Below are 13,282 nucleotides of genomic sequence, written 5' to 3'. Positions count from 1 at the left end.
TTGCAAAGATGCACAATTTACAGCATTGCATTCTCTGACATTTTCTAAACTTTTCATGCTAAATTTATAACTCGATATGGTATTCTACGTGTAGACAAAAGAATGTACTTTAATTTAATATAAGTTTCATTAAAATCTATTAACTTTTAGTATAAAACATATTTACCAAAACTTTTCAAAGAAATTGCAAAGATGCACAATTTACAGCATTGCAATCTCTGATATTGTGTGATCGTATTGCTGCGTGTGTATGTGCCCGACAATGTATTCTTTTCAACGTTGTTTAAATAGTAATTGAATATTCTATAGGATATCAAAATATTATGTTAGATCCCTAGAAAAAACTCTGTAAAAAGTCTTATTTCCGGCTTCATCGGAAGGCGTTTTGCATTGATAAGAATGCCGAGGAATTACTAGCAATGACTCATTTCTGACTTCGATGGTAACATATATATATATATACAAATTTTCCTCGGATTTTAATTCTTAACAAAAAGGATAAAAATATCCTCATTTATTTATCATTCTACGAGTAATATAATAACGCAATAATTAATCAAATAATATCATTAATTCGTACTTCGTATACGTCGTAAAAAATAAGTTCCGTTTAAAGGAATGGAAAATCAATTTCGTAAGTATGCTTTTATATCGTTAATAATATTTTTATGATTTCTAATGATAGATTATAATCAATATATTCATATATATCTATCTTTCAATCAGTTTCATTGATTTCTCCTGATCTCGTACGGAATTCCGATTTATTGATGACAAAGTGATCTTTGAAGGACACAAATTGAGCGTGTAGTAAACTGTAAGAGGAAGAGAGAAGTTTGATTGCGAACTGTAAAGAGATAGAGACCGATAGAAAGATAGAGATAGACAGATAGACAGATAGATAGATAGAGAGAGAGAGAGAAAGAGAGAGAGAGAGAGAGAGAGAGAGAGAGAGAGAGAGAGAGAGAGAGAGATAGAAATAGAAATAGATAGAAGGAGAATACAAGAGGAAGGGAATACGACCGAGGTAATGGAAATTACTGGGAGAATACGTGGCGTCCGTGCCGATACCTATTCCGGATATTCGATGATTATACGGCTCGTGTATACGGATATACGTGGATATACAGATCTATATCCATGCGTATTATATGCACCTAGGAATCACCTAACCATTGATATAGTCCTTCGCAAATTTTCCCACTAACGTTCCAAGAATCGACCCATTTCCCCTTTTTAACTCTTCTACCCCCCTTCACCCTTTTATTTACCTTTCGTTTCTTGTTCTTTTTTTTTTTTGATTTTCATTTCGGTTTTGAATTTGTTTTATCTCCTCCGACGCGTAAATTCGTTCGAATTGAAAAATTCGGTGCCTCGACGAAAAATAGGGGGAAACTTTTATTATTTTATTATTTATTTCTTGTTTTTTTTTTTTTTTTTTTTTTTTAAATTAATAGGATTTTTTTTTTTTTTTTTTTTTTTGGATTAAAAGTTAGTTAACCCGAAAATTGTTTCAATACTCTAAGCTCGAGACATTGAAATTCAACTAATTTCCTAGTTCGTTTATTTCATAATCAAATAATTAATGTAGATTCAGAGAAGATTGTAAGGGTTATAAGATTAGATTTAGATTTTTTTTTTCTTTTAAATATTTCTAGAGGTATTAGAGTAGATCGAGATAATGGGTTTTTGGGAAAGGGGGGTTCGATGGGGGAAATAAATTAAATCGGTTTGAAAAATTTTCTTGTTTCATTAAGTATCCACATTATTACAGATCCATCTTCTCACGATTATTCTTACTTTTTTATTCATCCTTGTTGTTGTGTTTTTTTCCCTCCCCCCTTTTTTTTTTCTTTCTTTTATAAAAGAAAAATCTTAGCGAAAAGAGCTTTACGAGCAGGCTAGCAGGTTTATTCCGGCTAACACAATTGGCAAGTCAGCGTTTGATCATTAATCAAATCACATAAACTTCCAGGATTGCGCGGATAATGCGTTAACGTTAATTAACCGAATAACGTTATCGATTAAAGCGCATCTCGCGTATCTTCGTTTTTTTTTTTTTATTTTATTATTATTAGTTTTTTTTTTTTTTTTTTTTTTCTTTTTACTTAAATCAATAGCAGGATTTTTCTTCTTTTTCTTTTTTTTTTGTTCTTTTTTTTAAATCATAAATTCTCAACTACTCGATACGTCAAACGAATTGGAAGAAACAATAAATTCAATTGCTAGAATACAAGTTTTAAGTATATCACCATCTTGAATTTGTAATATCGATAATCAGCTTTGGCTTTTCCGTTTTAATACACGGTCAACGAGTATGTCAATGTATGCAGAGACAGACAAATGGTCGATTCAAATAACTCGTGGCTCGTAATAAGCGCATTCAAACGAATTATACTCATTGTATTCTGGTCCAATTGTATTAACATTCAGTGTGTTCTACGATAAGCATTTTGAACGCTGTCAAAATCAATTTCAAAGAAATCATCGTATGTAATATTAAACGTTTAGTTAATACGAGTTAGAAAAATATTATGATTTAATAAAAATCGCGTTCTATGATAAATCTTTTACGATGGTAAAGATGATTTTTCTAGAGAGAGAAAAAAAAAACAAAAAAAAAGAAACCTTTTAGAAAGAATTTCAACTTGAAAAACCCCATTACCGTTGTTGGTTTTGACCATTTCATTCGGTAAAATGAAATTGAAGTTTGCGAAAGTAAAAGAAGAAGAAAAAGAATAAGAAAAAGAATAAGAAGAAGAAAAAGATGTTGTGTTTAGCTTTTATCTCGATTCTTTTATATTTATAAGAATGAAATGTCACGTGCAAGTAAACGATTGCGTATAACGCGTTATACGAAATAATAATATATTATATTCAACACACATAATACAATATAAATAAATATACATATAATATAATAAAAAAAAAAAAATAATAAAAAGAAAAAAGAAGTAAAAAGCTTATAATAATATAACATACTCGCATAATCTATAGTAACCCTATTATACATTTACATATTTATCCGATGTTAAATCATTTGATTAGATTAGAATTGTACTCGATTGGACACGAATGTAAATTCACGTGATATTCGTCGAGTCCGATCATTATGCTCTTGCAAAGGATCTCGATCGTTGTACCAGATAGGCATAGTAGTAATAGTAATATAGTAATACTAGAAGTAGTAGTAGTAATATAGAGAACTGGTAACGATAGTTCCTTCCGCGTTTAGAATTAATCATCGTTAATAGAGCGTGTTGACCGGGTGCATACATTTTGTAGGTGGTATAATGGTCACGTGCCAGGGAATTGAAACAGTGGATTGGCGTGGATTTCCGTGCCAACCATTTTCAGGGCTCGGCCAACGCGAGCAGGCTTAAATCCTGTTAAGCCTGAGTTAAATGCCGTCATACAGTCCTGCCATTGTCCCATCTCGCTGTACGTTCGTTCTCTCCACAAGCCACACCCTTTTCCATTCACCTCCTGTTCCAAACCCATACCCTATACCCCTTATATACACACATATACACTCACACTCATAACCCATGGCAGGAGCTAAGGTAAATAGAATATTTATCGTTACCTATACGTTTAAACATTTATTCGAGTAAATGACTATTTCCCCCCCCCCCCCCATTGGGATTATTAAATTATTCCTAGGAATTTTTCTATTGGTCATTAATTCATGACTGTAGATTATTTCATTTTGTAATCAAACAAAAGTATCGTAAGTTTATTATATTATTTTGTTTTCTCGATCTTAATTGGTTCGTCTTAATAATTTTTTTTTAAATTAACCATACGTTTTTTTTTTTTTTTTGATAAAAGATAAAAGAAAATATTTATGTTTGTTTGACAAAACTTATCCTTCCTTTTTTCTTTATGATCAATAATACACATCGAACGATTCTTATAAGTACGAATAAGATTCGTACACTTTTGGGATTTACGTTCTTGCTGAAAAGATATTTTTATCGGACAACCCGCATTAAGGTAGTCACTTATCTTTCCAACTCTAAGCTAGGATAAACGCGCGTGCACGTCCTGTTCTGCACTTCTTGCAATTTTACTTTACCGTATTTTTTCGTAAAACTGCATTCATTTTTTCGTCTCGTCAATCCACATTTCACTTTTTCAACGATATAAATAATAAACGATTGAACATTTAATCATAAATTTGTAAACATTTGTAATATATAATTTCAATTTTAATCATCGTTAAATATTAATTGATAAAAAATACTTATTATTACCGAATGGAGAAACAAAAAGATTTATTTTAACATAAAATTATATTATTTCATCTCGCGAGAACGAATAAGCAGATTTATTAAATACATAGAAACAAAAAAAAAAAAGATTCTCCTATAGAAAAGTGCATATTATCTTTGTTGACTTCGGTACACCGATGAAGTTTAAAATGTAACTGGGTATGTTTGGTTGGTATCCCGACAGTGACAAACGTTCTAGTCGTGGCACGACTCATCTCATCCATAATTCTCGCGTCAACCTTTCGAGATGAAGGTGTGCACCCCTTTTATCTTATCGTAATTGTGCATCACAAGAGAGCTACCACCACCTATCCTACCCACCTCGTATATAAAATTTCTCTTTATCATTTTCTTTTTCTTCTTATTCTTATTCTTCCTTTAGCACACATATATATATATATATATACATACACATCTCCGAGTATTTTCCGAGTATGCGTTGGAAAAGAAAATTATTAAAAAAATAAAGAAGGAGGATGAAAAAGAAAACATTACGATGATCGTAGAACGTTGATGAATAGACGGAATTCATTATGACGGAAGGAAAGGAAAGAATAAAAAATAATAATAATAATAATAATAATAATACGGTCAGATATGTTCTATTAAATTCTTTTCCTTTTGTTTTTTTTCCGTTCCCCTTTTTCGACGAAAATTTCTTTCCCCAATTTTCTTCTTCTTCTTCTTTCATCATTCAAATCTTTTTCGTTTGGAGAATTCGTTGGGGAAAAAAAGAAAATAAAAAAAAGGAATAGAGGTCGGGAGTCGTATTATCATCGACGAAGTAAATTTAGAACAAAAGTACGAAAAATTTCGAAGACCTCTTTTTCTTTTCCTACTTCTACTTCTTCTTTTTCTATTTCTTTTACTTTTTTTATTTCTTTTATTTCTTCAGTCAGCTAATAGCTCGGTTTTAAGGCGAGTGTAATGCCGCTTCCTCCAGGGATTAAGGGAGGGAACGGAGTATCTGAGATTGCCCTAGGGATGGTTACGAGCTGGGACGCGCTAATCAGTCCGTTCTCTGTTATTCGGACTAATCAGACTCTTCGAGCATCCTTGTAACGATGTTCCATGCCTGTAGCAGTGTACGTGTATCCTTTGGGCAAGCATGATTACGCACTCGAACGATTATATCTTATCTATCATATAGATATATATAATATAATAATATATCTGTGTGTGTGTGTAAAAAATGAAAACAAGAGAGATGAATAAATAATTACTTCTTTCATTTTAAATCCCGAATTTTCATTCATATTAAATTCGCTAATTAGTCTGCAACTGAACAAGAAAAAAGAAGAAGAAGAAGAAGAAGATATAAATTTCAATCGAGTTGTGCTTTAGTTTTAATTAACCTTAAGATCAATTATTGTTTCATTAATCATATCAAAATCGTATTAAAATACTAACTAATATTACGATCTATATAATTCGGTCTAATTTTTCACGAATTTATTACGATATTGTTGAAACAAAAACTGTTTCATTAAATTTGTACGTTTTTGGAAATTATGAAAAAATTACTATCGAAAGAGAGAAGAAAAAAATGAAATCGACTTTTCACGCCACATATTTCAAATCAACCGAGATGAATAACGCGTTCTGATACGCGTTCGACTTCTTGTAACCTATTTTAACTTGCAATCGATATTCCTTCATAACTCGAACATTTGATACCCCAACCAAATAATTTACTATAACAATAATTATAATATACAATAATAATAATAATAATAATACGAAAATCTAGCTTATATGAAATATTAACATAGGATTTGTAAAGTAAACCTAAGCCAAAGTATTTTCACTTGAAGCTCTGTTAAAATGGTGGTGGACGCATATTCGCGGCTTGCAGTCGATCGCTCATTGTCATGGCCGCGTTAGAAGGATGAGATGATGGCACACACTAACACACACACACACACACACAACATACATAACCTACTACTACCAAACTCGTATTTTGACATTAGTTTCCATCGGTCTCGGTGGTATTCCAGGTCAGTGTATGTTCTATCTCTCACTCTAGCACACATATGTGCGAGTATTTCTGCTTAGTGGGTGGTGGTAGCGGAGGGTAGGTGAGTCGTGATGGTGGTAGGGGGTTTGGGGGGTCTCGGGTGGTTGGGGGATGAAGGAAGAGAAACCACAAGCCTCTCGTATGAGGCGGCAGACAGAATTGTTCGCATACCATGCCAGACGAAATGGCGCGTTTGTCCCTGGGGGCCATCTCCGCGTCGCCAACAACGCCCGTTCTCAGCTTCCTCTTCTCATTCTCGATCATTCCATCCGTGTGCCAACCCAACAGCTAGCTACCTACCTATGCTAGCTAGCTAGCTAGCTAGCTAGCTATGCGATCTTTCGCATAAATTTCATTACCTCTCGATTCTATTCTTCTAACGTTTCCTTTTATTCCTTATTCTTTTTTTTCTTTCTTCTTTTATCTCTCGTCCTTTTATATTTATTATTATTAGTATTATATTTCATTTTATTTGTTAACTTATTTTCATCTCCATTTATATTAAATACTTCGAATGGGGCAAACGAAAACAAAATGAAATTAGGAGAGAAGAATCAAGTGGACAATTATAATATACAAATACTTTCGTATTATTTCTATTTTCATTTCTATGAGCTATCTTCTTCATCGTTTAGTAATAATATCATGCAAATTTCGAGACAAATCCGAATGTTTTAGTGATAATAATTGGCAATTGTTGATTTTCATTTAATTATTTCCGTAACTATTCTCTCGTCGCGCGTATCTACCTATTTGATTTTATTATATCTCCGAGCAAAATTATCTTTTGATTTTATCGACGATATAATAATAATAATAATAATAATTATTATTATTATTCTAATTGTTACCGTCTGCGATTGTTAGTTTTTTTTTAATCCGATCACTAACGTCGTGCTAAGCCGATTAAACTTTATATTTCTTTTTGTTTCTTTTTTTTTTTTTTTTTTAATTGGGATTTGATTTAACGAACAAAAACTCACGCGCGGTTTAATTATTTTCCCATTTGTTTTTTTTTTTTGTATTATTCTCCTTAATTTATGAATCTCAGGAATAGATGATTCAAGATAGATAACGTCATTTTATTTGCGTTGAATTTTCTATGAAATCACGGATACGCGTGTTGGATCTGACGTAAAGGTAATTAGTCTTTTAATTAGTCTTAATCCTGTAGTCGACAGAAGATGATTTTGCATTGACAACGTGTCGATAATTAGCCACATAGTGGCAAGTCTTGTACGTATTAAAGTGCTATAATAGAAATACTATAGAATTGAGGACATATTGAATGACGTTGACTTTCGTCTGTCTGACGATTTGTATAACAGTTCTATGATTACGGAATCACAACTTTAATTACATCTTTCGTTCCTACGAACACACACACACATGTATATGTATATATACATACATGTTTTTCTCTCTCTGTTTCCTTATTATCTATTCATTATTATCTAACGATCATATATATATATATATATATANATTATCTAACGATCATATATATATATATATATATATATATATATATATATGTACCGTTATTTTCAATCGTTAATCTTTCGAACGTTGTTGTAAATGCATTCCATCTTGTTGCAATGAATTTTGAATTGATTTTTATCAAGATGTTAATTTAATCAATTTTATCCAATCGTTTAATATCAATTGTAGGTAAAATAATATTATCTCATTAGATTTTGTAGGTAATTATTCGAGAACAATCCTATAATTGTGATAAAGGTAACATATTTTAATAGATATTTTTTTGGTTTATTTTCCCCTCATTCAATGTAAAACAAATATTATGCGAAAGGAATCATATTTAATATTCCATCGAGATATATTTTGAAAATTATTCTTTCATTACTTGACTATATATTCATTCATGAATCGTTTTTGTAAAGGGTCTCGTATAAGGGTCAGACCATTTGATAATGGTCAAGCGTAATATGAAAAGGGATTGAAAGTAATATTTAAAAAGACTTTTTTTTTAAATCCCAAGTACATTATTTCCCAACAAATATATAATTCCAATGATTATATTTCAAAATGGGGAGAGGGATGGTTGAATAATGTATTATATATCTCTCTACATCACATTACGAAAAGTTATTTACGAAAAAAAGAAGAAAGAAAGGAAAAAAGAATTAATCAAAAATTCAGGGTAACTCTTTAGGTGATATAAAAATAGCTAACACAGTAGGTAAGGTTTGAAGTAGCCCGGCAACTCCTGTTAAAAGAATAAAAATTCACGTTTTTTCATTCTCGACGCATTTAGAAAAAAAAAAGAAAAAAGGAGGAAAAAAAGAAAACCAACCGGCAGTAGTTTTTTGGGTCAGTTACTGTTACCAGATGCATACAGAGAGGAAACGGGTGCTGACACGCGTGGCCAACATCGTGGAAAGAAGGCCGAGCTAGCTCGTTCGCGAAAAGTTCAGAGCACTCGTCGAAAATACAAGCTGTTTTGTGACGCGCGACTGAGTTATCACCACAAACCAGGTTTTGAACGACACATGCAACCACCCTTCTTCTTCTTCTGTGCATGCTCTTGCAATTGAACCTTTTCGCTCTTTAACTCGGTCATCGGTTTTATTGTACACATTTTTGATGTTACTAACGTTACGATAACTAACAACTAAGTTGACTAAGTGTGTGAAGGCTAGTTCTATAGTTAAATATATTATAAATAAAATATTAAATAAATATATAAGATTTTTTTTTTTACTATTATTTATTTATTTTATTATAGATATTTTCTTGAATAAATATTCGATCTAAATATTTGTTAGAAAACAAATGATTGTCCAAACGAATTTGTTGTTTGTTAACAAATATGATCGACCTATCAAAGGAGACCCAAAATAAACGGTAGATGTATTTTGGCGAACGCAATTAATTAGAAAATTAAATATTAATTCGAGGGGATGTGTGTTTGTATAAATAATTTTCAAGCTCATCAAGATATTTCGAACAAAAATATTATCAACATAAAGTTTGTTTTCACCAATGTGTATAATATAACACGTTTGTGTATTGTTTCATATATTCTTTTGTTGTTTTTATTTCTTTTCAGGTCTTCTAAGGTTGCAGCAAATTTATCAAACGCTGAAGCCTGGAAACGAGTCTTTTCAAGTGGAAACCGTCAAGAGGATACAAAACATGTCCGAGGCGATCGATTTTCTTCGTAGTCTCGAAGAACTTAATCGGTAAACGTGATTCACATCTATCTCGTAATACGTATTTTTATTTTTTTGTTATTTTTATGAAATCACATCAAATTTATGATCATCCAAACTATAATTTTCAAATGAGCCTGAGTTTCGTTAGAGTAATATACCTAACAATTATTTTGATTTACTTTAACACAATTCTTTCAGATTTACCACGAAACTATAATTTTCTAATGCGTCAGAATTTTAATTATTTTAACGTCAATGTCGTGGTGATTAAATGAACTAACATATTTATATTTATTATTCACTAACGCGTCATAGTTAAATCAAGAATTTATTAGTATATTGCATAAAGATAATCTTAAATCTCTATAAATTATATTTTTCAAGCACACAATTTCTCTAGATTACCGCGAAACTATTATTTTCGGATGAATCAGAATTTCATTATATTAACATAAATGTTATCCTGATCAAACTAACTTATTATTTATATATTTTTATTGACAATTATTACTTTCTGATACGTCAAAGTTTTACCAAGAATTGATCATCACGATTACATTTAAGATAATAATCGTATAAATGTTTATATAAATTGTATTTTTTTTCTTTTTTTTGAATAATATATCTATAAACTACTAGAATCTTAAAATGATTATAAATATTTTATCGTATGCGTCAGAATATCACTAAGATTAACGTCAGTGTGTTTCATAATGATAAATGTTCAATACTATTTGGGTTGTATTTAAATGGGGATTCCTGTAAAGGTAAGCATCGATCGATACTATTATTTTCGGATTGGTGTAAATTCGGTGGAGGTTTCGCAACCGTACAAAACCCGTTACGTTCTCTAACGTAACGCGTCCGTTACGTTTTGTCGAACGACTATCACGCGTCCGTCCCACAATTTACTACCGACTACGCATTTGCGGTTTGCGTGCTCCATTTACGCGATGCAGGTAATCAACGAGTGACCGTAACTGGGAATTCAAATCGAGCATACGTGACACTTAACGAAAATAAGCATAATGCAGGTGCGTTTAGAAATAATCGATATCGATCGATAAGTATCCCTTCTATTGATATCCATTCGTTTAATATATCCATTTTACCATGTTTCTATTTCTATTCCTCTTTCTCTCTCTATTCGATCAATTGAGATAAACCCCCATAGTGTGATAGTTCTCTAATCCGAATAAAAAGTCATTTTATTCCTGTCAATATTCGCACGTTTAAATACCACGTTGTAATATACACTCATCGATGATGATGATGATGATGATGATGATGATGATAGTAGTACCGGTACTTCATTATACATAGTTCCTTTTAAACAATTTCAACAATTTGATTTAATAGTATTCATTTGGTGTAATTGATCGTTAATAATCATCACCCCGCCAGGAGTTAGATTCAATGTAATAATATTAATAATAATGATGAAACTAGTGAAACGCGTAACGATGTAAATTGATATAATTATTGTATTATATCGTAAGAATTGGAAAAAAAGAAAAAAGATATTAAAACCAAAAAAAAAATAATAAATATGATGATGATGACACAGATATAATACGGATTTTTAGTTTACGATCTATTTATTTCAGATGGAGCAACAAATACGTGGTATTGGATTGTCCGACAGACATGGCCAAGGATATCGTGGTGAGTCACGTTCGAGACGTCACGCTTGGAAGAAGAACGTATCATTATTTATTAAGTGGACTGGTAAGTTTAGAATTACACGGAAATTCACGAATTACGATATTATAGCTTTAAGTAATATCTTTTGATCTTACACTTTTTATTAGAAAACGATTTTTCTTTGTTTCTCTATTTTTCTTTTTTTTTTTTTTTTTTTTTGTCTCTCTTCGGTTTCTTTTTTTTTTATTATTTTCTTTTTTTCTTTTTTTCTTTTTTTCTTTTCTCAATAATTTGTCTTATTTCTCGGGATTAATATATTTGAATGATCATATATAAATGTGATCGTTCAATCGTAAAATCGATAAATCACGTTACACTTATATACAACACCAACGCGTTATGATTATTCATCAAAGAATAATTGCAGACAAATACTTACCTCTTGTCTATCCTTGAGATCTTACACGTTTTTAATTCACATTTAACTACGAACACGTTTACAATAATATCGACCTGTTTCTCTAGTTTCTTTATTTAACACCTGTATCATTATTTTCCAATTACCTTGGTAACAAATAAAACGTCACACGTATTCGTATATTGAATGGAATCAAATGATAAAAGAACGTATTGTAAAAAACGATACACTTTAAAACAAATTCCTTGTCAAACTTCATACAATAAAGTGTCATTAATTACCTCATATCACCTGTAATCTAAAACACGCGTAATAATAAATTCTTAAACATACACTAACATAATCAAAATCAGTCACATCTCACTTTTCTTTTTTTTTTATAATATCTATATAACACATACGAATATATGAATGAATATTAATTTTTCTTGGATTTATCAAAATAATGATTAAAAATATATTGTGTGTAACATAGAATAATAGATATAAGTAAATTATTATTATTATATTTGATAGAGAGAACAACGTTTAATATAGGAGACCATTTTCTATTCATAGAATACAGTAATCACTCAAATTCATCCGATATCCTTGAAGTTTCTCCTCAATGCGAAGCTCCGCACGTACCTACGTAGAATCCGTAGTTTCGCGTGTACGATTTAGGGAGGCAGTTTAGGTTCTGTTTAGCGGTTTGAAGCAAGTTACAAGGAGCAAGAGCCATTACGTTCTGTACCACGCTCGAGATACCGGCAATACACTTGTCCGTATATATCTAGTTTTGCCTCCTTCTCTTCTACTCCTAGACTCTCTACCATCGTCATTCACCTTAACCCTCGTTCAACAGACGTTTACTAACCCTACTACGAGCATCGTTAAACACCTAACACATATATCGATCTTCTCTATAATATCACCAAAATATCAATTCATAACGATTCTATATATATATTTCTACACACATTATATTCATTTACTTTTTCACATTATCCGTTATGCTATTGCTAAATTACTTGACAATGAAATATATTAATATACAGAAAAAGCACACACACATACAAAAACTATTCAATATATATTATATATATATATAATATTAATATTATAATTAATATATATTTATAATATAATATATAATTAATAATATATAATATTATTATATATATACTTATATAATTATATAAGTTCAAAAATTCATCCCCCTTCTTCTATCCCCATAGTTAAACACAAGGCTACTATTATTACAACAGTAAGAAAAAGATTCGGGATAAAAATTAACGTGTTTTGTTTTATTCAGTACAGAAGTATTTTTCAGTAAAATTTTTTTGGTTTTTAATTCAAACGAGTATTAAAAGTAATAGTATCGGACAACATTATTTTTTCTTAGCCCAGAGTTTCTTTCTATTTCTTTATATCTTTATTTCAAGTTGTTTAGTTCTCTTTTCCCTCCTTTCTCTCTCTCTCTCTCTCTCTCTCTCTCTCTCTCTCTCTCTGTTCCTCTCGTGTAATCAGATAATGGACGATCGATGGGAAAGCGAAGTGATCGAGTACGGTGCCATCAACATCACCGGTTTTCGCATTGTGGACGCCACTCGACCTCACGTCAAGGATTTCCTCCTGGGTTGGCATCGGCTAGATCCTGCCACCTATCAGGGGGCTGGTCGTGAATCCATTTCCGTACGTATAAGCATTGCCATTTTTTTGTCCCCTTTTTTCCTTTTTTTTATTTTGCCCCCTCTCTTTTCTATCC

General features: G+C 31.2%; 1 protein-coding gene across 3 annotated transcripts in view; it reads left to right on the top strand.

The window, feature by feature from the left end:
• Window positions 1-13,282, top strand: part of LOC106786213 (glutamate receptor 1) — a 209,026-nt gene that overhangs the window by 172,391 nt on the left and 23,353 nt on the right. For all 3 annotated transcript variants that reach the window (XM_014747355.1, XM_014747353.1, XM_014747354.1), the window contains 3 exons: window positions 9,368-9,500; window positions 11,081-11,201; window positions 13,045-13,209. In XM_014747355.1, coding sequence (XP_014602841.1) covers window positions 9,368-9,500; window positions 11,081-11,201; window positions 13,045-13,209 — 419 coding nt within the window. The remainder of the gene's footprint in view (window positions 1-9,367; window positions 9,501-11,080; window positions 11,202-13,044; window positions 13,210-13,282) is intronic.

This window comes from Polistes canadensis, unplaced genomic scaffold, assembly GCF_001313835.1.
Source record: "Polistes canadensis isolate GaletaPanama2010 unplaced genomic scaffold, ASM131383v1 scaffold_68, whole genome shotgun sequence".
In the NCBI taxonomy this organism is placed as follows: Eukaryota; Metazoa; Arthropoda; class Insecta; order Hymenoptera; family Vespidae; genus Polistes; species Polistes canadensis.
This window is presented reverse-complemented; position numbering and strand designations above follow the sequence as displayed.